Genomic DNA, 24878 nt, shown 5'->3' on the forward strand with positions numbered 1-24878 from the left:
CAAGTTTGATGGAAGAGGGAAAGGCACCATCTAGTGGAAATTCACGGTGCTGAGGTAATGAACTTTGAATTACAGGAAAAAAAAAAAAAAAAAGCCAGGGAAACCGGGCTAGGTCCAACTTAATTTTTTAAAGATTGATTTATTTATTTGAAAGTCAGAGCTACACGGAGAGAGAAGAAGGGGGGAAGAGAGAGAGAGAGATCTTCCATCCTCTGGTTCACTCCCCAACTGGCCGTAATGGCTGGAGCTGCACTGATCTGAAGCCAGGAGCCAGCAGCTTCTTCCAGGCCTCCCATGCGGTGCAGGGACCCAAGCACTTGGGCCATCCTCTACTGCTTTCCCAGGCTGTAGCAGAGAGCTGGGTCAGAAGTGGAGCAGCCTGGACATGAACCAGTGTCCATATGGGATGCCGGCACGGCAGGCGGCAGCTCTCCCCACTATGCCACAGCATCGGCTCCCCAACTTAATTTTAGTTTGTTTTCTCTAAGCCCTAGTCTCCTTTCAGATGTCCAGTTCTCAAACTATTCTATGGAGGTTTTGGCTGTTTTGAATAAATTATTTCAATGATTTAATTACTGTATGATGTTAGACTTATATTGACTTTTTTTTTAAGATTTGTTTTTATTTGAAAGAGTTACAGAGAGAGAGAGAGAGAGAAGAATCTTCTTCCCAGATGGCTGCAACAGGCAAGGCTGGGCCAGGCCAAAGCCAGGAGCCTGGAGCTTCTTCTGAGTCTCCCATGTGGGTGGCAGGGTCCCAAGCCCTTGGGCCATCTTCCACTGCTTTCCCAAGCCATTAGCAGGGAGCTGCATGGGAAGTGCAGCAGCCAGGACATGAGCCAGCACCCATGTGGGATGCTGCCATACCCGCTATACCTTAATGCTGGGCCCTTATGCTGACTTCTGAAAACCATTTATTTTTGTGTACCTGAGAGGCTGAGTGAGAGAGAGCAAGAGAGAGAGAAACCTTCTGTTTGCTGGTTCACTCCCCAAATGTCTACAACAGCCAAAGCTGGGTCAGGCTGAAGCCAGGAACCTAGAAATGCATCCAGGTCTCCCAGTGTAGGCTATAGGGCCCATGCACCTGAGCCATCACCTGCTGGTTCCCTGGCTACTTTGGTGTGAAGCCGGATTGGGAGCAGAGTAACTGGGACTGGAACCCACACTCTGCTATGGGCTGGGGGCATCCTACGTGGCAGCTTAACAAGCTTTGCCACAATGCCTGCAGTCTTATATTCTTTAACGTCCTCATTCGCTGTGAGTCTCTGGCCTCACCAGCCTCCAAACTCTCAGTTATCAGTGCTGTCAGTGATGCAGATCACCTGGGGCCTGGCCAGGGCTAAATGAGAAAATTAGTTCCCATGGGTGTTCAGTGAATGGAAGCTAGGATTTAAAAATGGAGATTCTGGAAAGCCAGTTGTGCCTAAGGGGAGCTGTGTGTAGGGTGTGGCAAGGGCTGGAGAAGGGCTGGGTCTAAGGCGTGCCTAGGGTGGCCATCTCAGGTTTATATTAAATGAATGCTGTGCCAGCAGCCCTCACTTCACTAACCAGGAAGACTGTCTCAGGAGGGCTCCCAGACATGGCTTCCAATGGTGAGTTTCTGTGCGCAGCTTTGTCGGCAAGGCTGGGTTCTCTCTGTCCTGGTGTTCTGTGGGGGTTTGAGCTTTCATCTTTCAGAAGTGCAGGCTCGTGGACAAGGGGCCACTAGTGTCACAGGTGTCACTGTCTCTGGCAACCGAATGGCTGAATGCAGGGGGTAGGATTTCCCAAAGGCTCAGGTGTTTAAAAATTAACCCAACTTGGGGTTGCCTTAAAAAGTTTTCTGCATTTTAAAGATGTACCTGGAAGTAGTTTAGGTAGAACAGTGTCTTGGGTTCCCTTCAGAATGAAGGGGTGGGAGGTGTGGGGAAAGATGGGAAGGGTAGGGGGAGGAAACAGCACTGGTCATGTAATGCTGGAGCAGGGAACTTCACAGTGTCGGTGGAATAGTGAAATTCAGAAATGTTTTGGGGCAAAAAAACCTTTGAAACCAAGAATAGGTGTTTCATGATATTCGTTTCTCTGAGGACTTCTTCTGTTGGAGCCGAGTTAGATTCTCAGGCAGCGCTGGCCGTTTTGGCCATTTGGGTAGTGAAGCAACAGACGGAAGACCTTTCTCGCTGTCTCTCTCTCTCTCTCTCTCTCTCTCTCTCTCTCTCTCTCTCTCTCTCTCACTGAGTAACTCTGCTTGTCAAAAAATAAAATAAAATAATATAAATGCTGGAGTTCTGAAGTCTTGGGTTCTGGCCCTGACTTCTTTCTCTAAACAAGCACTGGGTGAGAGAAGTCCTGGGTCAGCGCCAGTCTGTCTTGCAGCTTGTGAGTGTGACATCTCAGTCAACTCGCAGAGGCCTCCCAGCTCTAGGAGGTCTTCAGAAAATCCTTGGAAAGTGCCCATGGTGGAGGGGGAGCCCTCTCAGCTCCTCACTCTGTCCCAGAGGCAAAATCCAAGGCCCCAGAACAATGGTGCCCTTAGGGTGTGAAGCCCTTCCAGAAGCTGCTCTGGACCACAGGGGAGGGAGGGGCCTCCCAGGTGAAGATTGTGGGCTCAGCTGCCAGTTTTACTGCTGAGATTTTATTTAAATAAACAAATTTGATTTAAAACAAAACAACAACCAGTGTGTTTTTAAAATGTGTGTTAAAGGTATACAAATTGCTGGTCAGAAATACTGGGAACTTTTCCTGTGGCGTTCTAGTGAGTGGCCGGGCTGGGGGTAGGGACCAGATACCCTGGAGCACCTCAGCGATAGATGCTCCCCAGGGAAGTTTTGCTGGGAGCAGAAAGCGCTCTTATCCCCTCTTTGCCTGTTCTGAAGGAAAGAGTGCCAACCAACAGTGTGTTCTCTGTTTGAATTTGGGTTTATACAAAATGCTTTACACCAATTATTCATATAATTAATATGTTTAAAAACATTTATTTATATTTATTTGGAAGGCATAGTTACAGAGAGATAGAGAGAGGGATCTTCCATCTACTGGTTCACTCCCCAAATGGCAGCAAATGGCCAGGGCTGGGCCAGGCCAAAGCCAGGAGCTTCTTCCCAGCCTCCCACATGGTGCAGGGGCCCAAGCACCCGGGCCACCCTCTGCTGCTTTCCCAGGGCTTTAGCAGGGAGGTGGATGGGAAGTGGAGCAACTGGGACTTCAGCTGACACCATATGTGATGCTGGACTGGAGGCAGAGGCTTAACTTGCCATGAAACAACACCAGCCCTGAATGTATAAGTTTTTTTTTTTCTGGACAGGCACAGTTAGACAGTGAGAGAGAAACAGAAAGAATGGTCTTCCTTTTCCGTTGGTTCACCCCCAAAATGGGCTCTGTGGCCGGCGCGCTGTTGCAATCCGAAGCCAGGTGCTTCCTCCTGGTTTCCTATGTGGGTGCAGGGCCGAAGCACTTGGCCCATCCTTCACTGCCTTACCGAGCCACAGCAGAGAGCTGGACTGGAAGAGGGGCAATGGGGACAGAATCCGGTGCCCCAACCGGGACTAGAACCTGGGGTGCCGGCGCTGCAGGTGGAGGATTAGTCAAGTGAGCCTCAGGCCCCGGCACTATAACACTTTTTGAAAATTTTGGGGGGCTGGCGCTGTGGCACAGTGGGTTAATGCCCTATCCTGAAGCATCGGTATCCCATATGGGTGCCATTTTGAGAACCGGCTGCTCCACGTCCAATCCAGCTCTCTGCTATGGACTGGGAAAGCAGTGGAAGATGGCCCAAGTCCTTGGGCCCCTGCACCCACGTGGGAGACCTGGAAGAAGCTCCAGGCTCCTGGCTTCGGATCAGCACAGCTCAGCCATTGCAGCCAATTGGGGAGTGAAGCATTGGATGGAAGACCTCTCTCTCTCCCTGCCTCTCCTCTCTCTGTGTAACTCTGACTTTCAAATAAATAAATAAATATTTTTTAAAAATACACATAGCTCCATTTCACTGCCAAATGCTTAAGATACTTCTTAAAATTTTATTTGAAGGTTTATTTTATTTATTTAAAAGGCAGAATTACAGAGAGGCAGACAGAGAGAGAGGGAGAGAAAGAAAATAGGGTGAAGGTCCTTCCATCTGCTGGTTCACTCCCCAGATGGCTGCAATGACCAGAGCTGTGCCAACCTGAAACCAGGAGCTCCTTCCAGATCTCCCATGTGGGTGCAGCGGCCCAAGGACTTGGGCCTTCATCTGCTTTCACAGGCTGTGGCAGAGAGCTGGATCAGAAGTGGAGCAGCTGGGACTTGAACCGGTGTCCATATGGGATGCCAGCAATGCAGGCAGCAGCTTTACCTGCTACTCCACAGTGCCAGCCCAATCCAGCACTTCCTACTGGCATTTCTCTGTCATGCTGTCCCCCACAGTCCTGCTCTGGTAGCTACTTGGTGTGCAGGTGTGCAGGTGTGCTCTGGGAGCAGAGGCTAGAGAAAGCTGAAGGAAGGGGAGTCGAGGAGAACAGCGACGGGCTTTCGGGGTTTGTGTATTTGGAGGTTTGGTGGCTGACTTCCTGACCCTTTCCTCAGCTCTGCTCTCGCTCTCCCCCCTTCTCTCTCCCTCTCTCCCTCTCCCTCCTCTCCCTCTTTCTCTCTCCCTCTCTCCCCATCTCCTTATCTCTCCCTCTTCTCTCCCCTCCCCCTCTCCCTCTCCCCCTCTCTCCCTCTCTCCCTCTCTGTCTCTCTCCACACCTGCTCATCAGCGATGTCCACACTATATTTTGAATGTCACAGTTTCTGTGATGAAGTGTCTCTGGTTTTGCCTTAGGTAGTCTATAGTATGTTCAGATTGACCTTTTTAAAAGACAGAGTGACAGAGAGAGACACACACAGAGGACTACCATCGCTGGTTCACTCCCCAAATGACTGCAATGGCCAGGGCTGGGCCAGGCAGAAGCCAGGAGCATGGAACTCCATCTGGGTCTTCCACATGGGTGGTGGGGGCACAAGCACTTGGCCAGTTTTCCACTGCTTTCCCAGGGGATTCAGCGGGGGCTGGACTGGTAGAGCAGATGGACTCAAATCATTGCTCATGTGGGATGCTGATGTCCTCAGGGGTAACTTAACATACTGCACCCCAACCCCCGGCAGGTAGGTTATACCCTCTGAAGCAGGCATATTAGGTTGTGAATTTGGTTTGCAGTCCTTTTAAGTTTTTTCACTTAAATTCTGATTTAAGAAAAACAGGATTGCCTCATGTCAGTTCTTCTGGTGGCCTCTGCAGTAGAGAACTGTGCCAACGTCGGTTTGTCCATAAGGTCTTCTCCCCTTCCAGCATCCAACAGATGAGCACATACCGGAAGACAGGATTAGACCTTCGGTGCTTTCCTCCCACTGGCATGTCTGACATGGGTGAAGGATATGACCTGTGGACTTGGTGTTAAATCTTCAAGTGCCATTTAGTTGATTGACACAGTGGAGGGTATGCCCACTTTCGACTTCATTGCATTGAGCAAAAAAGCCCACACAGTGATAACAAGCAATAGGGGTACCAGACCTATCCTCCTCAATCCGTGTTAGTCCTTTCACACTTTGCCCCCATATATTTAAATTATTGTTTACCAGATTGTTGTCAGCTGGTTTATTTGCATTACCTCAATTACTAGTGTGGCTGGGTGTTTTCTAACCATCTCTGTCTTTGTAGTATATCAATTTTTGCTACAGAAAACCTTCTTCACTCCTGTTACCTTTATGACCTAAATACTATCATCTTCTCACCATAAGTTTCAAAAGATATGCCCACAGTCCATTATTCATTTTATTATGACTAGGTAAGGGGGAAGGTATCACCTTTCTGAAATTTTATTCTATCACAGAGGTCTTTTGTTTTTCTGGATCTTGCTAATATTCTCATGTTTTCTCTCTCTGTAATTTTCAGGAGACAGTCATGACAACATAGAAACACAACATGGAAGAAGAAAAGGAAAAGCACGCCATCAATTTACACCTGAGGAACTGCACATACTGAATCAATCATTTGCAGAGAGTCCTTATCCTGACTTTACGACCAAGGAGGAACTGGCCAAAAAACTCCATTGCTCGTTTTACACAATTGAGGTACATAAACTATGTAGGTATTTACATGAATATGTCTTTGTGGACAATAATAAAAAAAGCAACCAATTATGAAAAAGTATAACAGCATTTCATCACATAAGACAGCGTTGACATTTGGTCCCATTTCTTCTTCATGTCATTGTTGGTGTGACTATATTAAAGCATGTTATGTGTTATTTTTGAAACAGATTTATTTATTTGAAAATCAGAGTTACACAGAGAGAGGGAAGGAGCGGCAGAGAGAGAGAGAGCAAGGTCTCCCATCTGCTGGTTCACTCCCCCCCCGCCTCAATGGCCGGAGCTATGTTGATTCGAAGTCAGCAGCCAGGAGCTTCTTCTGGGTCTCTCATGTGGGTACAGGGGCCCAAGCACTTGGGCCATCTTCCACTGCTTTCCCAGGCCATAGTTGAGAGGTGGATCAGAAGTGGAGCAGCCAGGACTTGAACTGGTGTCCATATGGAATGCCGGCTCTGCAGGTGGCGGTTTTACCTCCTATGCCACAGCACTGGCCCCAATTACTCTCATTTTACAAAGGAGAAAAAGTAGAGTAGAGGTTCCACAAAACACTTAGGGTAAGGTATAAAGTAATACTGCTAAGTTATGGCAGACGCTTGTTTGTTTTGGGTATGGCCTTTGAAGAAAATGACATTTAGAATATGATTTAGAATACATTGAATTAGGAATTCATTCTGGAAAAGCAGTTGGAGTAAAATAAGCAAGCTAATAGAATGTATTTTGAGAACAGCTGCTTCATGTCTAAATGCAGAGGGTGCAAATAGGTTGGTAGAAGATTTGGAAAAGTAGGGATTTGCTCATACATAAAGGTCCGTGCCTCCTTTCAAGTCAGATGGGAATGCAGAATTGTGCACAATTACATGATTTTAATTATTATAAATGTATATTTATATATACATTTACATATCATATTTACTATAAATGCATTCTCGTATTATAAATATAATAACACAGGAAGCCCCTGGAAAGCGTGCTTGCATTTTTCATGTCTTACTCAAGTTCACGAAGGAAATCAGTGATGACGCTGATCCTAAGATGAACTACAAAATTCTCCTACATTGGCGAATATATAGACTCGAAAGTAATTTTTGTTTCGTTTCTTTTTTAGAACTGGTTCCAAAATAAAAGAGCCAGACTAGCAGCCAAGAAGAGATGCAAAGTGCTTGAAGCCAGGATGCCATATGCACTCCCTGTCCAAGGTCCACCAGGTGTAAGCCTGCAGAATTCCCAGGAGTGGTTTCCCAACACTACCCAGGCGGCTGTGCTGGGCGGAGCTGTCTACGCCATTCCACGTGCCCAGGTGTGGTCTCCCAACTTTGCCCAGGCAGCTGTGCTGGGTGGAGCTGTCTACACCGCTCCATGTGCCCAGGTGTGGTCTCCCAACACTGCCCAGGTGGCTGTGCTGGGCGGAGCTGTCTACACCACTCCACGAGCCCAGGAGTGGTCTCCCAACGCTGGCCAGGTGGCTGTGCTGGACGGAGCCATCTACCCCACTCCACATGCCCAGGAGTGGTCTCCCAACGCTGCCCAGGCGGCTGTGCTGGACAGAGCTGTCTACTCCACTCCACGTGCCCAGGATTGGTCTCCCAGCGCTGCCCAGGCAGCTGTGCTGGGCAGAGCTGTCTACTCCACTCCACTCACATGGGAGGTTCCCAGCCCGCTCTACGGCTCCTGGGATTCTGGAGTTCGAGGTGCTCAAGAGGCACCGAGCTATGCTCTGGAGAATCAAGGGAACGTAGGAGGTGGATCTTTTCCCTGTGGCATTCCAGGAGCAAGGTTTATTCATTCTTTTTCATCTGCACCGTATTTTGGGAGGTCCAGGTCAGAGATGAGGGTCATGCAGCCTGATTGGCCTTCCCTGCTACCCGGTGTTCCCAGTGCTCAGGGAGCGATGCAACAGCTGCAGGAGCAGAAGAGCTCTCTTCGTTACCCACCATGTGAAGAGTGGCAGCAGAATGGCTGGGGAACGCACCCTCAGCAGCCCCAGCAGCCTCCGGATTACTGGCAGGAGCTGCCCTCCCAGGACCAGTTTCCAATGCAGCAGAATCACAACAGCGCAGAGAACGGGGTGTCTTTTCCTCTGTCCCAGCAGCAGCCTGGAGATCGTCAAGGTGATGGAGAGCTCATGTTCTTGCAGGTGTTGAGCACAGCTCTGTGGGTACTCGGTTCTCCAACAGAACCTCACGAGCAAGATACACAGCAAGGTGGTGCCCGAGATGCCCAGTTCTGAAATCCAGGACATTTTGAAAGAGGAACACACTGGTGCCAACTTCTGGGACTAGAAATGTGGCTGCAGGAAATGGCGTTGGGCTTTTGAGTCAGCAGATGCCTGTGATACTACAATTGTGTACCTGGGAGTCGAAGGTTCTTGAAAGAAAGGAACTAGCTCATAGTGTACATCCTTTGTGTGCGTGGCTGGTTAGGGTTGTGAACGTATTTTCTATCATGTTGGCATTTATATTCTTGAAGGACATTTTGTACTGGTAGTTATTGTAGGGGTTTGTGTCATGTTAAACTAGGATTATAGGAGTCAATTATGCTACCTTTCTTACTATGTTCTATAATTTTGTACAACACTACACTTAGCCCTTCATTAAACGTTTGGATTTTACAATGACGGCTCTGATAGATTCATTATAGGGAGATTTTGCCTCCTGATCTCATTATCGTTGATTAGAAACTATCATTTCTCCTTGAGTAACTTTTGAGATTATGATTTCTAATACTAAGTTCATTTCATCTAGGGATTTTAATTTACTGCTATAAATCATCTGAAGTACCATTAGGGCTTTCATTCGTAGAGTATTTGTGTATGTAAAATGTGTTATTTTCAAGTTTTAGACTCGCATCTTCTAATCTTGGTGTTTAATTGCCAGCTATTTGTCCCTTTGAAGAAAAGTTTGGAGAAAAACCCAGATTGCATGGAGTCCTTTAAATTTCACCATGGGTGCGGTCCCTGGTCTTGAGCAGTGTATGTTGCTGCCTCCCAGTAGGGAAATGTGAAAAAACATTACTTCCCAGGCCGGCACTGTGGCACAGCGGGTTAACACTCTGGCCTGAGCACCAGCATCCCATATGGGCACCGGTATGAAACCTGGTGATCTCCTTCAATCCAGCTGTCTGCTATGGCCTGGGAAAGCAGAAGATGGCCCTTGTCCTTGGGCCCCTGCACCTGTGTGGGAGACCCAGAAGAAACTCCTGCCTCCCAGCTGTGGATCAGCAGAGTTCAGGCCATTGCAGCCAACTGGGGAGTGAACAACCAGATGGAAGTCCTCTCTCTCTCTCTCTCTCTGCCTTTCCTCTCTCTGTGAAACGCTGACTTTCAAATAAAAAATAAATATTAAAAAAAAAGATCTCTACAGGTGCTGGTGCTCTGGTGCAGCGGGTAAAGCCGCCATCCTATATGGTTGCCAGTTCAAGTCTCAACTGTTCCACTTCTGATCTAGCTCCCAGCTAATGCACCTGGGAGAGTCGTGGAAGATGGTCCAAGTACTTGGGCCCCTACACCTATGTGTGAGACCCGAAAGAAGCTCCTCCTCCTGGTATAGCTCCAGCTGTTGCAGCCTTTTGGGGGAGTGAACCAGTGGATGGAAGACTCTGTCTGCCTGTCTGTCTCTCTGTCATTCTGCCTTTCAAATAAATACATCTTTAAAAAAAATTCTGTAACTCAAACAGTAGGATTTAGACAACAGGCAGGGGCATGGGCAGGGGCACAGCATCTAACAATTTATTCTCTTGGCTTGTTTTCCCAAGAATATTCCAAGAAGGGTGATCTTGCAATGCTGTACCCCCAGGGATTGGGCCTCACAGCAAGGAGAGCTGCAAGAGCCCAGCAGGAGTTGGGTTTTGAACACACGATGCATGCTGCTGTGGGTTGCTTGAGCAGGTAGGGTCCTCTTGCTTCTCTTTTTCCTCTATCCCAGCCACTCCCTCACTCTACAATCCCTCAAAAATGGCTTCTCACAGAGGCAGTAGTTTTAGGGAGCTGTACTTTCCAATCTCCTTGTAACAATAAAGCTGTCCTTTGAACTGCCGTGGGAGACCGATCATTTGTTGACTCCCCAGGAAAATGGACCCCTTTTGTCTGATATATGGAGGGGCAGGGGAGCTGCTTTAGGACTTGATGAGAAGTGTCCACTCCAAGCTAGAGGGGTGGGCATGCGGCCATATTTGTCCTGTAGTTTGGGGCCTTCTCAATACACAGTTGCTCCTTATGCACAGAACCCTGGAAAGCCAGCCAGTCATTTCCTGCAACCTCTTTCAAAGCAGCAATGGTGACCGGAAGTGTGCAAGTGTGTCAGGTCCTGTCCTGGTCACTTGGGTTGTCAGGCACCACCCAGTGACAACCTGAGGCAGTAGGCACTGAGTCTCTGGCCCTAGCACCTTGCATCTGAAACTGTGCAGAGAAAAGCCCAAGAATTGTTTCTGGTGGGAACTAGGACTTTGTGTCTGGCTACTACAGACCTGTGTTGTATATCTGCTTTTCAAATACAGAAAAATAAATATTTTTTAAAACAACCTTTATTTGCCAGTCTGGGAAATGTGACATTGTACATTTAACATTATGCAAGGAGATGCCACCAGGAGTATCCAAAGCCAGGAGCAAGTGAGCAGTACCAATGGGTAGCCAAGGGAGGATATTGGAGAAATAGCTCTGCTATTTCTGCTAAATAGCGTTGGGTGAGTAGGATGCGACACCCTCTCTTAGATACTCTTGCCTGGAAGCCTCAGGTGGGAAGTGCAATTCCACCTTCTCTCTTGGCTCCTTGTCTGCTCCTGGTTTCTTCAGAAAGAGAAGTGGAGGAGAAACAGATCCGGCATTCACAGGCTTGGGTTCGACACCCATTCCGATGCTTCTCTCTTGGCCTCTAGACTTGACTTAAAATGATTCTTAATGAATTAGGACTCTGGCTTTCCAACCATGTGTCCAGAGGAGTCCTTTTTTCCTATAAAATCTTACTCTGGAGGCTTAGCTTAAAGTGAACCCTGCATGGGTTGAGGGGCTGTGGCTGCCTTATCCATCTGAATCTCAGGTCTGAGACCTCTGAGCCTGCCTGTGTCTGGATCCTTCCTTCAGCAATGGGTGATGGCATTTCTGAGCCGTCTTGAGCTGGTGGCAGAAGGTGTATTGCTTTCATTTTTCCCCCCAAATCAGTCTCAGGGTCCCAGAGTTGACGCAGCTGTGGGACAGGGGACAATGCCCTCGTTCTGGCCTGGGTCGGCCCCTGGGTGATCAGGAAGGCTCTACCAGGATGAGTGCAACCCTTTGAGCTCAGCTTAGTGTTTCTAGAGGCTTGTGGGTAGCCTAAGGAGGTGGCAAATTCAACAGTGTGAGATGGTGGAGAGATACAGGGGTCGCCTGCATGGCGCATCATAAGCTGTTGGAGAGGCGCCCCTCTGGCCAGGTAGCCCCTCTCCTGACATTGACCAAGCTGGCCTGCTGACCTTTTTCTTTGAAGGACTCCCTTTGGCTCCATGTCCAGCCTCTAAGACTCCCACATCCACCGTCATTACTTCACGGTTTCTCTCTTTGGCAGGAAGACACCCAGATGCAGAGAGTGGCCCGGGTCCTGCGCTTACCCTGTGCTCTGTTACCATCTCCTGTCAGGTGGTAACTGGATGTCCTGTTTGGTAGTTGCTCATACGTCCCACAGGCCCTTTCCTCTGGCCAGGGCCACCTGGCATGTCACCTTCCCTCATAAGTTAAACATATAGTCCAATCGTATCTCTGGTTAAAAAAAATTCAGAAATGTATGTATTTTTAAAACATGGGATTTAAGAGACTATTTTATAGCCTGATTATGTCCTTGAGCTTCTGCTTAGGGACCGGCACATGGAAGGTGCTTAGTAAATGTTACTTTCCTGCCACCTCCAAGGTCATTTCTGTATCTACCTACAGCACAAAGTACTCTTTCCTACAGGATGATGACTGAATTAAAAATTATGAGGTATGGATTAAAAAAAAGGGAACTCAACAAAATATTACAAGTAGTTATTCCTGGGCAGTAGGATTTGGGAAGCTCCAAATTTATACCATGTCTTCATGTATTCATGCATTCAAATTTATTTACTCTTTCATTGATCTCACAAATCAAAGGAGTATTAATTCTGATTTATAGTGAGCTATGGCACATTCTAACACGTTAGATCCTTAAAGCACTGATTTTAGGAACACAGTCAGAGAGACGCAACCTCCCTGGGCTTGTTCTCCTTCTCCCTTCAAAGAAGTGTACAACACAACACAGTCTTTTGGTTTTCATTAGAGGCTCCAAATGCCAGTCACAAGAGCTGTCAAGCTGCAGGGCTGGGCCAAACATCCTCGGCTAAGACCTCAGGGAGGCCCAAGAGGCCACTGGGAAGGAGTCTCAGAACACTTGGGCATTTCCTACCACAGTCTCAAGCCCAGAGAACAGTTTCAACAAAGCCACCTGGAAATCCCCTTTCACTCTGACAAAGGGTGGCTGTGTCAGTCCAAAGGGTAGAGATGGGTTCAGCCTGCCCGGAGGAAGAGCAAAGGAACAGGGCTTCCCTGAGGACCCCACTTGCAGAAGGTCCCGTGGGGAGAACTGGAGGCTGCTTACTGTGAGCCTTGCAGGTCTTGCAGGAGGGCACTTGATATGGGGGGTGGGGAGGGTTAAAAGGTAATCCGACCTGGAGGCCCAACACAAAGGTAACCTCACTAAGAGGATGATTTCCCCTAAACACAAATGCCAAGGATGGAACTGCAAGAGGCAGGCTGGAGGAGGCACCTGCAGCAGCCATAGAGAACTGCACAGGAGGATCCCTCCCAGACGCCAGGCAGCACCCACTGAAGACTATGCCCTCCTTGCCCTAACTATTACCACCATTCCAAGGGGTCCAAAAGCAGCTGTTGCTGGGGAACAAGGGAAAAAAGCAGAACGAGAGAGAAGGCACCAACTGCACCCTCTTCCCCAAGCCAGGCTCTTCAGCCCCTGCTCGATGATCGGATGATCTGATTTAGAACAAAGCTTATGGCTTTAACAGCTGGACTTCCTGACATCTCAGAGGGCCCAGGATTACCTATGCATCTGCTTGAAGTTTTACCTGTGGTTAGAGAGGCATCTGGGAACAGTCTAGTTTAAGATGGATTTCTAATGATAAAATCTAACAGAAATCTGGAAAGATTCCTAAACGTGAACTAGAGCCATTTTCAAAACCTACAGGCAACTGCAGGCCTTCAAGGTCTCCAGCGAGACCAGCGTGTTGTTTCTGCAGCTCTCCTTACCTGTTGTGCAGGAGGGTGTGATGACGGTCCACCAGGGACTGAGTGAACGAGCCCAGGAGCGCAAGGCTCTCATAAGGGATGCTCTGCGGCCAGAGGACAACCACTGAAAGAGAACCAGAGGCACAGAGAAACCATTAGGGCATCTGAAGCCCGGCAGGTAGGAAAGAACACCAATTCTGCCAAACTAACTACCGGGGAAACAGGGTCTGAAGGAGGGCACCCGAATCTCCATCCTCTATTTCTAAAAAGCAGCTCCAATGGATGTGTGCCACAAAGAAACGAGGTGATGATCAGGCTCCGTGCACTGGCGGAACGGATCCGATTTTTCATGAATTCCACCCAAACATTATTTCCTAGACTTGTAGGAGTCTGCGTGCTTTGGCCAGCTTCTGTCCTGCAAACGGTGGCTTGGGCTCAATCTCGCAGTTAGAATCATGCTCTTCCACTCATGCACACCACGCAGACACACTCGGAAAATCAGGCTCGCGAAGGTTTAACAGCAACTCTTCGTTCATGTAAGGTTTTTGTGGTGACCTTAGCAACTCTTCCTCAGGCTCTGTTACAAGCCTTTCTGTGAATCACTGTCAACCCCTCCAAAGTTTAGTGCTCCACTTAGATCTGCACCAAAGGCAACACTACTTCTCCCAGGATGCTGTTTAAAGCCCAATATTCCAATAAAGTATAACATATCACTGCGGCCTCCTAACCGCGCGGTGGAGAGGGGCTGGCATCTGCCAGTTCCACTAAATTCCAACTCGAATCTTCAGTTTCCCAGCTTGTGTGTTCGAACAGGGTCGCGGGATCCTGGAACAGAAAGGGCACTCGGGAAAACTAGAGTCCCACGCCTCCATCCTGCACACGGTGAAAGGAGGGCGGAGGTGGTCAGAGCGACGCCGCTGTGGAGATGACACCCGTCCAGGTTCCAGGATCTCCCGGGAAAGATCCAAACTAGCTTCGCCTTCCTCCTACATGATACCGGTTTACCCCAACCTGTTTCCGGGCGTCTTTCCCGTTCGTTATCCTGGAAGTGAGACGAAAGTCACTCCTCCTCGCAGTAGAGCTGTCCTCCTGCTGTCACACCGGTTCTTGCTCACCAGTGAAATCCTAGCCATCCCTTGGCTTTATCCGCCGTTTACCAAGCAACTCCCCCTGCTTCAAACACTCTAAACCTTCTAAAACCCGGCTTAGCGTCCGCCGGCGTTCGTAACCTAGGCAACCACCAGGCGCGCATGCGCACCGACGCCGTTCCCACGGCGCCCCTCGCGCTACGACAGCCCGGAGGGCCAAAACACAGGCGCCCGCGTCCGCGCCCCGCGCCTCACCGCAAAGAATCCCAGCCCCAGCCCCGTGACCAGCGAGGGCAACGGTCTGGCCGTAGGGAAGTAGGCGGTAGCAACCCTTCCGGCCTTCGTGTTCGCAAGCACCATGGTTCTCAGTGGTCAGGTGCGGTGTCGTGCCCGCCCCCACGTGAGGAAAGCCAGGCCAACTGGTTTCGCAGGGCTTGGAACACCTGCCAAAAGCCTTGGCAGTGGACTGCGCCTGCGCCTCCTTCCGTGTTCTCCTCTTCCCTCTGCTGGGAGGATCCAAGCAGGAACTGTGCCTGCGCGGCCTCTCCTCCAAGTGGAGGCAGACGCCTGGGTGACAGGAGCGCTCGCTGCAGGCTGTTGTCCCAACTCCGAGGCCCCTACCGTGCAGTAGCCAATGGAGAGTGTGATGACAGCGAACCAGAACAGACTGCCCCTCTGGAAGCAGGCCGCGTTGCCTGCCATCATCGCCATCGCTGCAGCTCCGTTCTTGGCGTCGCGGCCGGCTGCGCTACTAGTGTGGTGGACGCGGGGCCAGCAGGGGCGGACCTGGGCGGCCGCTCCGCCCAGCCCGCGGGGAGGGAGGAGGGCCCCGGGCTCACCAAGCGCAGGTGGTGGCCAGGCCAGCCCTGTCTTCGCCTGGTCACTATCTGTAGGGGACATCCTTTCCAAGCGTCGTTCTCTGTAACGCTGTTTTTCCAATACATAAATCTTTTTTAAAGAACGATAAATACGGGCCGGCGCTGGGTTCAGTGGGCTAGGCCACCACCTGTGGCCCTGGCATCCACATATAGGCATCCTTGAACTATGACCACTTGACCATGATGGATCTTTTTGATTGCTGTCAGTTTTGATTTAGCAGTATGTTAAAAATTTTCCATCTATGTTCTATGTTCATCAGAGATGTTCACCTATCGTTTCTTGTTGTGTTCTTGTCTGGCTTGAGTATCAGGGTAAGGCTGGCCTCCAGCAACGAGTTTAATTTTATGTAAGGTATACAAATTTCATGTGTTTCATATATACAGCTTTAGGAGCATAGTGATCCTTCCCACACACGCTCCCATCCTTCTTCCTCCTCCCTCTCCTAGTCCCAATCTTAATTTTTTTTTTTTTTGACAGGGAGAGTGGACAGAGAGAAAGACAGAGAGAAATGTCTTCCTTTACCGTTGGTTCACCCTCCAATGGCCACCATAGGCGGCGGGCTGCGGCTGGCGCACCCTGCTGATCCGATGGCAGGAGCCAGGTACTTCTCCTGGTCTCCCATGGGGTGCAGGGCCCAAGCACTTGGACCATCTTCCACTGCACTCCCAGGCCACAGCAGAGAGCTGGCCTGGAAGAGGGGCACCTGGGACAGAATCCGGTGCCCTGACCGGGACTAGAACCCGGTGTGCCGGCGCACAAGGCGGAGGATTAGCCTAGTGAGCCGCAGCGCCAGCCATCCAATCTTAATTTTTACAAAGATTTATTTTCAGTTTACTTTATACTCATTATCCCTACACTAAGTAAAGCGTTCAACAAACTGTAGAGACAAGGGCTGTAAACCATCATTGCATCTCAGAGTGTCCATTTCACTTCTATAGATTACCTTTTAGGTACTCTTAGTTACCATAGGCAGAGTGACAGAGATGGGAGGCAGGAGAGAGAGAGACAGAGACAACCATTCCATGTTCTGGTGCATTCCCCAAATGCTCACAACAGCTGGGGTGGGGCCAGCACCAGGCTGAAGCCACAGTCAGGAAGACTGCATATGAGTTTCCCGTGTGGGGAAGAGGAACCCAAGTACTTGGACCCTCTGCTGCCTCCCATGCACATTAGCAGGAAGCTGGGTTGGAAGCAGAGCAGCCAGGACTCGAACTCTCCTCTCCCACATGTAAATTCACATGTAGTGCAGCAGTAGAGGGCTGTACAGTAGCGCCAGAGGAGTGTGATGAGATGTCTGCAGAGCAGGATGGGCATGTGCTGAGACACAGCAAACACCCCACACTCTCCCAGTGTCATCGGATGGGGAGAACAACATGAAGAAAGCATCGTGCATCAGGAGAATTAGGGTAGTTTTTGGTTGCTAGAAGAAACAATGTGAAATTAAATTTCATTGCTAGAAGAAACTGTGAAATTGTCCGCAGATCAAAACTCTTCTGATTCCTAATGCCACTCATAGCAGGGCTGTCCCTGCCTTTCCAGACAAGAGGTTAATTACCCTGATTGGCAGGTGGGCACAGAGGTGTGGTCAGATAGGGGCATGAGGTCACTCGGGGTGGGGTGGAGGCCTGATCTTCCAGCTCACAAATGTGGTCAATTTTTATTTATTTATTTATTTATTTGAAAGTCAGAGTTACACAGAGAGAGGAGAGGCAGAAAGAGAGGGAGAGAGAGTGCTTCCATTGCCGGTTTCACTCCCTAATTGGCCACAATGGCCATAGCTGTGCTGATCTGAAGCCAGGAGCCAGAATCTCCCCCAACACCCCACCCCCAGTCTCATCGGGTCCAGGGACCCAAGGACTCGCTCCATCCTCCACTGCCTTCCAAGGCCATAGTAGAGAGCTGGATCGGAAGTGGAGTAGCCAGTTCTGAAACTGGCGCCCATATGGGATACTGGCGCTCCAGGCCAGGTCCTTAGCCTACTGTGCCACAGCGCTGGCCCCAGGAGGTGGTATTGAGATGTGGGTGGGACCAGGGCGGTTTCTTGCCCAAGGGTGTAAAGCTCAAATCATTGTGATGACTGATGATGATGATGCTCAGTAGGTTTCCTGCAGGAATTGGGTATGGAGGACATTTGTTCATAACTGCTTCATGGTTAGGTGAGAGGCGGCACAGAGTAAAAAAGTAATGTTGGCTGTTGTTTTTACTTTTGTTGCAGTCTAGTGGATTAAGCATTGAGATGTCTGAGAAAGGGTCAAGCAGGTAGCTAAAGTTCGGTTTGGGAAAATGCACATTCATTGCTGGCGCCACGGCTCACTAGGCTAATCCTCTGCCTTTGGCGCTGGTACTCCAGGTTCTAGTCCAGTTGGAGCACCGGATTCTGTCCCAGTTGCTCCTCTTCCAGTCCAGCTCTCTGCTGTGGCCCGAGTAGAGAGTGGAGGATGGCCAGAAGAAGCGCCTGGCTCCTGGCTTTGGATCAGCGCAGTGCTCTGCTGTAGTGGCCTTTGTAGGGTTTCACCTGCAGTTAAAGTGGCAGCAGGAACAGTCTAGTTTAGGGGGATTGTCTGATGAAGAAATCTAACAGAAATCTGGAAAGATTCCTAAACGTGAACTAGAGCCATTTTCAATACCTAAAGGCAACTGCAGGCCTTCAAGGTCTCCAGCGAGACCAGCGTGTCGTTTCTGCAGCTCTCCTTACCCGTTGTGCAGGAGGGTGTGATGATGATGACGGTCCACCAGGGACTGAGTGAACGAGCCCAGGAGCCCAAGGCTCTCATAGGGATGCTCTGCGGCCAGAGGACAACCCACTGAAAGAGAACCAGAGGCACAGAGAAACCATTAGGGCACCTGAAGACCGGCAGGTAGGAAAGAACACCAATGCTGCCAAACTAACTACCGGGGAAACAGGGTCTGAAGGAGGGCACCTGAATCTCCATCCTCTATTTCTAAAAAGCAGCTCCAATGGATGTGTGCCACAAAGAAACGAGGTGATGATCAGGCTCCGTGCACTGGCGGAACGGATCCGATTTTTCATGAATTCCACCCAAACATTATTTCCTAGACTTGTAGGAGTCTGCGTGCTTTGGCCAGCTTCTGTCCTGCAAACGGTGGCTTGGGCTCAATCTCGCAGTTAGAATCATGCTCTTCCACTCATGCACACCACGCAGACATACACGGAAAATCAGGCTCGCAAAGGTTTAACAGCAACTCCTCGTTCATGTAAGGTTTTTGTGGTGACCTTAGCAACTCTTCCTCAGGCTCTGTTACAAGCCTTTCTGGGAATCTCTGTCAACCCCTCCAAAGTTTAGTGCTCCACTTAGATCTGCACCAAAGGCAACACTACTTCTCCCAGGATGCTGTTTAAAGCCCAATATTCCAATAAAGTATAACATATCACTGCGGCCTCCTAACCACGCGGTGGAGAGGGGCTGGCATCTGCCAGTTCCACTAAATTCCAACTCGAATCTTCAGTTTCCCAGCTTGTGTGTTCGAACAGGGTCGCGGGATCCTGGAACAGAAAGGGCACTCGGGAAAACTAGAGTCCCACGCCTCCATCCTGCACACGGTGAAAGGAGGGCGGAGGTGGTCAGAGCGACGCCGCTGTGGAAATGACACCCGTCCAGGTTCCAGGATCTCCCGGGAAAGATCCAAACTAGCTTCGCCTTCCTCCTACATGATACCGGTTTACCCCAACCTGTTTCCGGGCGTCTTTCCCGTTCGTTATCCTGGAAGTGAGACGAAAGTCACTCCTCCCCGCAGTAGAGCTGTCCTCCTGCTGTCACACCGGTTCTTGCTCACCAGTGAAATCCTAGCCATCCCTTGGCTTTATCCGCCGTTTACCAAGCAACTCCCCCTGCTTCAAACACTCTAAACCTTCTAAAACCCGGCTTAGCGTCCGCCGGCGTTCGTAACCTAGGCAACCACCAGGCGCGCATGCGCACCGACGCCGTTCCCACGGCGCCCCTCGCGCTACGACAGCCCGGAGGGCCAAAACACAGGCGCCCGCGTCCGCGCCCCGCGCCTCACCGCAAAGTATCCCAGCCCCAGCCCCGTGACCAGCGAGGGCAATGGTCTGGCCGTCTGGAAGTAGGCGGTAGCAACCCTTCCGGCCTTCGTGTTCGCAAGCACCATGGTTCTCAGTGGTCAGGTGCGGTGTCGTGCCCGCCCCCACGTGAGGAAAGCCAGGCCAACTGGTTTCGCAGGGCTTGGAACACCTGCCAAAAGCCTTGGCAGTGGACTGCGCCTGCGCCTCCTTCCGTGTTCTCCTCTTCCCTCTGCTGGGAGGATCCAAGCAGGAACTGTGCCTGCGCGGCCTCTCCTCCAAGTGGAGGCAGACGCCTGGGTGACAGGAGCGCTCGCTGCAGGCTGTTGTCCCAACTCCGAGGCCCCTACCGTGCAGTAGCCAAAGGAGAGCGTGAGGACCGCGAACCAGAACAGACTGCCCCTCTGGAAGCAGGCCGCGTTGTCTGCCATCATCGCCATCGCTGCAGCTCCGTTCTTGGCGTCGCGGCCGGCTGCGCTACTAGTGTGGTGGACGCGGGGCCAGCAGGGGCGGACCTGGGCGGCCGCTCCGCCCAGCCCTCGGGGAGGGAGGAGGGCCCCGGGCTCGCCAAGCACAGGTGGAGGCTCGGCCAGCCCCGTCTTGGCCTGGTCATTTTCTGTAGGGGATACCCTTTCCAAGCATCGCTCTCTGTAACGCTGTTTTTCCAATACATAAATCTTTTTTAAAGAACGATAAATAGGGGCCGGCGCTAGCACAGTGGGCTAGGCCACCGCTTGCGGTTCCGGCATCCCCATATAGGCATCCTTGAACTATGACCACTTGACCATGATGGATCTTTTTGATTGCTGTCAGTTTTGATTTGGCAGTATGTTAGAAATTTTCCATCTATGTTCATCAGAGATGTTCACCTATCGTTTCTTGTGTTCTTGTCTGGCTTGAGTATCAGGGTAAGGCTGGCCTCCAGCAACGAGTTTAATTTTATGTAAGGTATACAAATTTCATGTGTTTCAAATATACAGATTTAGGAGCATAGTGATCCTTCCCACACACGCTTCCATCCTTCTTCCTCCTCCCTCTCCTAGTCCCAATCTTAATTTTTTTTTTTTGACAGGCAGAGTGGACAGAGAGAAAGACAGAGAGAAATGTCTTCCTTTACCGTTGGTTCACCCTCCAATGGCCACCATAGGTGGCGCGCTGCGGCTGGCGCACAAGGCAGAGGATTAGCCTAGTGAGCCCCGGCGCCAGCCATCCAATCTTAATTTTTACAAAGATTTATTTTCAGTTTACTTTATACTCATTATCCCTACACTAAGTAAAGCGTTCAACAAACTGTAGAGACAAGGGCTGTAAACCATCATTGCATCTCAGAGTGTCAATTTCACTTCTATAGATTGCCTTTTAGGTACTCTTAGTTACCATAGGCAGAGTGACAGAGATGGGAGGCAGGAGAGAGAGAGACAGAGACAACCATTCCATGTTCTGGTGCATTCCCCAAATGCTAACAACAGCTGGGGTGGGGCCAGTTCCAGGCTGAAGCCACAGTCAGGAAGACTCCATCTGAGTTTCCCATGTGGGGAAGAGGAACCCAAGTACTTGGACCCTCTGCTGCCTCCCATGCACATTAGCAGGAAGCTGGGTTAGAAGCAGAGCAGCCAGGACTCGAACTCTCCTCTCCCACATGTAAATTCACATGTAGTGCAGCAGTAGAGGGCTGTACAGTAGTGCCAGAGGAGTGTGATGAGATGTCTGCAGAGCAGGATGGGCATGTGCTGAGTCACAGCAAACACCCCACACTCTCCCAGTGTCATCGGATGGGGAGAACAACATGAAGAAAGCATCGTGCATCAGGAGAATTAGGATAGTTTTTGGTTGCTAGAAGAAACAATGTGAAATTAAATTTTGTTGCTAGAAGAAACTGTGAAATTGTCCGCAGATCAAAACTCTTCTGATTCCATATTCCACTCAATGCAGGGCTGTCCCTGCCTTTGCAGACAAGAGGTTAATTACCCTGATTGGCAGGTGGGCACAGAGGTGTGGTCAGATAGGGGCATGAGGTCACTCGGGGTGGGGTGGAGGCCTGATCTTCCAGCTCACAAATGTGATCAATTTTATTTATTTATTTATTTGAATGTCAGAGTTACACAGACAGGAGAGGCAGAGAGGTCTTCCAAGGCTTTTCACTCCCCAGTTAGCCACAATGGCCAGAGCTGCACAATTCCAAAGCCAGGAGCCAGAATCTCCCCCCACCACCCCCAGTTTCCTACACGGGTGCAGGGGCCCAAGGACTGGGGCCATCCTCCACTGCTTTTCCAGGCCATAGTAGAGAGCTGGATTTGAAGTGGAGCAGCCGGTTTCAAACTGGCAACCATATGGGATGCCGGTGTTCTAGGCCAGGGCGTTAAGCCACTGTGCCACAGCGCCAGCCCCAGGAGGTGGTATTGAGATGCGGGTGGGGACCAGGGTGGTGTCCTGCCCTAGGATGTAAAGCTCAAATCATTGTGATGACTGATGATGATGATGCTCAGTAGGTTTCCTGCAGGAATTGGGTATAGAGGACATTCGTTCATAACTGCTTCTTGGTTAGCTGGCACAGAGTAAAAAATAAATGTTGGCTCTTGTTCTTACTATTGTTGCAGTCTAGTGGATTAAGCGTTGAGATGTCTGAGAAAGGTCAAGCAGGTAGCTAAAGTTTGGTTTGGGAAAATGCACATTCATTGGTGGCGCCACGGCTCACTAGGCTAATCCTCCGCCTGTGGCACCGGTACTCCAAGTTCTAGCCCCGATTGGGATCCAGATTCTGTCCCGGTAGTTCTTCCAGTCCAGCTCTCTTCTGTGGCCCAGGAAGGCAGTAGAGGATGGCCCAAGTCCTTGGGCCCTGCACCCCCATGGGAGACCCGGAGGAAGCTCCTGGCTGCTGGCTTCGGATAGGCGCAGTTCTGGCCATTGCAGCCAATTGGGGAGCGAACCATCGGATGGAAGCCATTTCTCTCTTCTGCCTCTCCTCTCTCTGTGTAACTCTGACTTTCAAATAAATAAATAAATAAAATTGATTAGGTTTGTGAGCTGGTAGATTAGGCCTCTAGCACTCCCCCGTGTGACCTCATGCCCCTACCTGACCACACCTTTGTGCCCACCTGCCTATCAGGGTAATTAACCACTCCCCTTTGGAAGTTGATTAAAGGCCTGGGACCTGGTGGGCCCAGCCCTTTTTGGCCTTCTGTCTCTTTCACCATTGCAGGCTTGCACATCGTTTTTTGGCTACCTGCTCCTTGCTTTCTGGCAGACATTTTCCTCGACATGGCTGGCTCCTGGTACTTGGTATAAATCCAGATTTCTTAGGCAAGAACCCATGATGCTCATTAATATTGTTAATTCATTAAGAAGCAAACGGTAATATAATTGGCACCCCATACTCCAATAAAAGTTGGCACCTCAGATGGGACCTTTAAGAGGTCTGTCTCTGATTACCTTGGGATCTTACTGGTGTAAGAGCTATTTTTAAAAAAATCAGTACAGGAGCCGGCCATGTGATGTAGCAGGTAAAGTTTCCATGCTATGTGAGCACTGGTTTAAGTTCTAGCTGCTCCACTTTTGATCCAGCTCTCTGCTGTGGGCTGGGAAAAGCAGTGGAAGATGGCCCAAGTGCTTGAGCCCCTGCTACCCATGTGGGAGGCCTGGAAGAAGCTCCTGGCTCCTGGCATTGTCTTGGCCCAGCTCCAGCTGCTGGCGGCCAACTGGGGAGTGACCAACAGAGGCAAGGTCTCTTTCTCTCTCTCTCTCTCTGGCTTTCAAATAAATAAATAAATAAAATTTTAAAGGTTTTATTTCTTTATTTGAGAGACAGAGTTGCAGACAAAGGGAGAGACAGAGAGAAATGTCTTCCATCTGCTGGTTTCCTCCCCAAATGGCCAAAACAGCAAGAGCTGGGCCAATCCAAAGCCAGGAGCCTGGAGCTTCTTCCTGGTCTCCTATGTGGGTGCTGGAGCCCAAGCACTTGGGTCATCTTCCACTGCTTTCCCAGGCCACAGCACAGAGCCAGATCCGAAGAGGAGCAGCTGGGACTGGAACTGGGATGCTGGTGATGCAGGTAGAGGCTCAGCCTACTATGCCCCAGCAACGCCTGTAAATCTTAACAAAGCAAGGTCAATGCACTACTCAGTGAACATCCCCCGAAGTCAAGGTCCACAGGAAAAATATGTAAACTCTCCTGAGTTGTTCAGGTAGAAAAAGAGAGATTGTCCAATAAAGGTTGATGATTTAGAAGGTGAACCCTACGATTGGGCAGTGTGGGAGCTGGTATGTTGACCTTTGCCAGTGATGTCTAAATAATGGCATGAGAATAGAAGTGACTGCCTGGAGTTGGGGAGAGCATAAAAGCAAGTGAATGCACCTGGTCAAAATATTCTTTGAAACAAGTTTGATGGAAGAGGGAAAGGCACCATCTAGTGGAAATTCATGGTGTTGAGGTAATGAACTTTGAATTACAGGAATAAAAAAAAAAAAAAAAGGCCAGGGAAACCAGGCTAGGCCCAACCTAAAATTTTTTAAAAGATTTATTTATTTATTTATTTATTTATTTGAAAGAGAGAGAAGGAAAAGGGGGAAGAGAGAGAGAGAGAGATCTTCCATCCTCTGGTTCACTCCCCAATTGCCTGCAATGGCTGGAGCTGCACTGATCTGAAGCCAGGAGCCAGGAGCTTCTTCCAGGCCTCCCATGCGGTGCAGGGACCCAAGCACTTGGGCCATCCTCTACTGCTTTCCCAGGCTGTAGAAGAGAGCTGGATCGGAAATGGAGCAGCCTGGACATGAACCAGTGTACATATTGCATACCAGAACAGCAGGCGGCAGCTTTCCCCACTATGCCACAGCATCGGCTCCCCAACTTAATTTTAGTTTGTTTTCTCTCAGCCCTAGTCTCCTTTCAGATGTCCAGTTCTCAAACTATTCTATGGAGGTTTTGGCATTTTTAAGAATAAAATGAGTTATTTCAATGATTTAATTACTGTATGATGTTAGACTTATATTGACTTTTTTTAATCTTTGTTTTTACTTGAAAGAGCTAGAGAGAGAGAGAGAGAGAGAGAGAGAAAGTTAGAGGGAGAGAGAGAATCTTCTTCCCAGATGGCTGCAACAGGCAAGGCTGGGCCAGGCCAAAGCCAGGAGTCTAGAGCTTCTTCTGAGTCTCCCATGTGGGTGGCAGGGTCCCAAGCCCTTGGGCCATCTTCCACTGCTTTCCCAAGCCATTAGCAGGGACCTGCATGGGAAGTGAAGCAGCCAGGACATCAGCCAGCACCCATGTGGAATGCTGCCACTTACCCACTATACCTTAATGCTGGCCCCTTATGCTGACTTCTGAAAACCATTTATTTTTGTGTACCTGAGAGGCTGAGTGAGAGAGAGCAAGAGAGAGAGAAACCTTCTGTTTGCTGGTTCACTCCCCAAATGTCTACAACAGCCAAAGCTGGGTCAGGCTGAAGCCAGGAACCTAGAAATGCATCCAGGTCTCCCAGTGTAGGCTATAGGGCCCATGCACCTGAGCCATCACCTGCTGGTTCCCTGGCTACTTTGGTGTGAAGCCGGATTGGGAGCAGAGTAACTGGGACTGG

At 49.9% G+C, this 24878-nt stretch overlaps 1 protein-coding gene and 1 long non-coding RNA gene across 4 annotated transcripts in view; one reads left to right on the plus strand and one right to left on the minus strand.

Moving 5' to 3' along the window:
• The window catches only part of LOC149122043 (cytoplasmic polyadenylated homeobox-like protein 2), a 70043-nt gene extending 59176 nt beyond the window's left edge, over nucleotides 1-10867 (plus strand). Inside the window, exons 1-3 of one of the 3 annotated variants that reach the window (XM_089313538.1) lie at nucleotides 1160-1591; nucleotides 5887-6065; nucleotides 7189-10867. In XM_089313538.1, the coding sequence (XP_089169664.1) occupies nucleotides 1513-1591; nucleotides 5887-6065; nucleotides 7189-8310 (1380 nt within the window). In that variant the 5' untranslated portion in view covers nucleotides 1160-1512 and the 3' untranslated portion in view covers nucleotides 8311-10867. Of the gene's footprint in view, nucleotides 1-1159; nucleotides 1592-5886; nucleotides 6079-7188 lie in introns of those variants that run through there. The other 2 variants (XR_016221002.1, XM_089313539.1) reach the window with 2 other exon arrangements.
• Nucleotides 8271-19792, minus strand: LOC149122045 (uncharacterized). Its single transcript, XR_016221035.1, has 2 exons — nucleotides 17968-19792; nucleotides 8271-13429 (listed from the first exon to the last, which is right to left on the minus strand). It is a non-coding gene; the product is annotated as an uncharacterized LOC149122045 (long non-coding RNA).
• Nucleotides 19793-24878: the final 5086 nt, after the last annotated feature.

The sequence above is a fragment of the Oryctolagus cuniculus genome, chromosome 15 (genome assembly GCF_051225735.1).
Source record: "Oryctolagus cuniculus isolate XC-2025 breed Fujian yellow rabbit chromosome 15, ASM5122573v1, whole genome shotgun sequence".
Classification (NCBI taxonomy): domain Eukaryota; kingdom Metazoa; phylum Chordata; class Mammalia; order Lagomorpha; family Leporidae; genus Oryctolagus; species Oryctolagus cuniculus.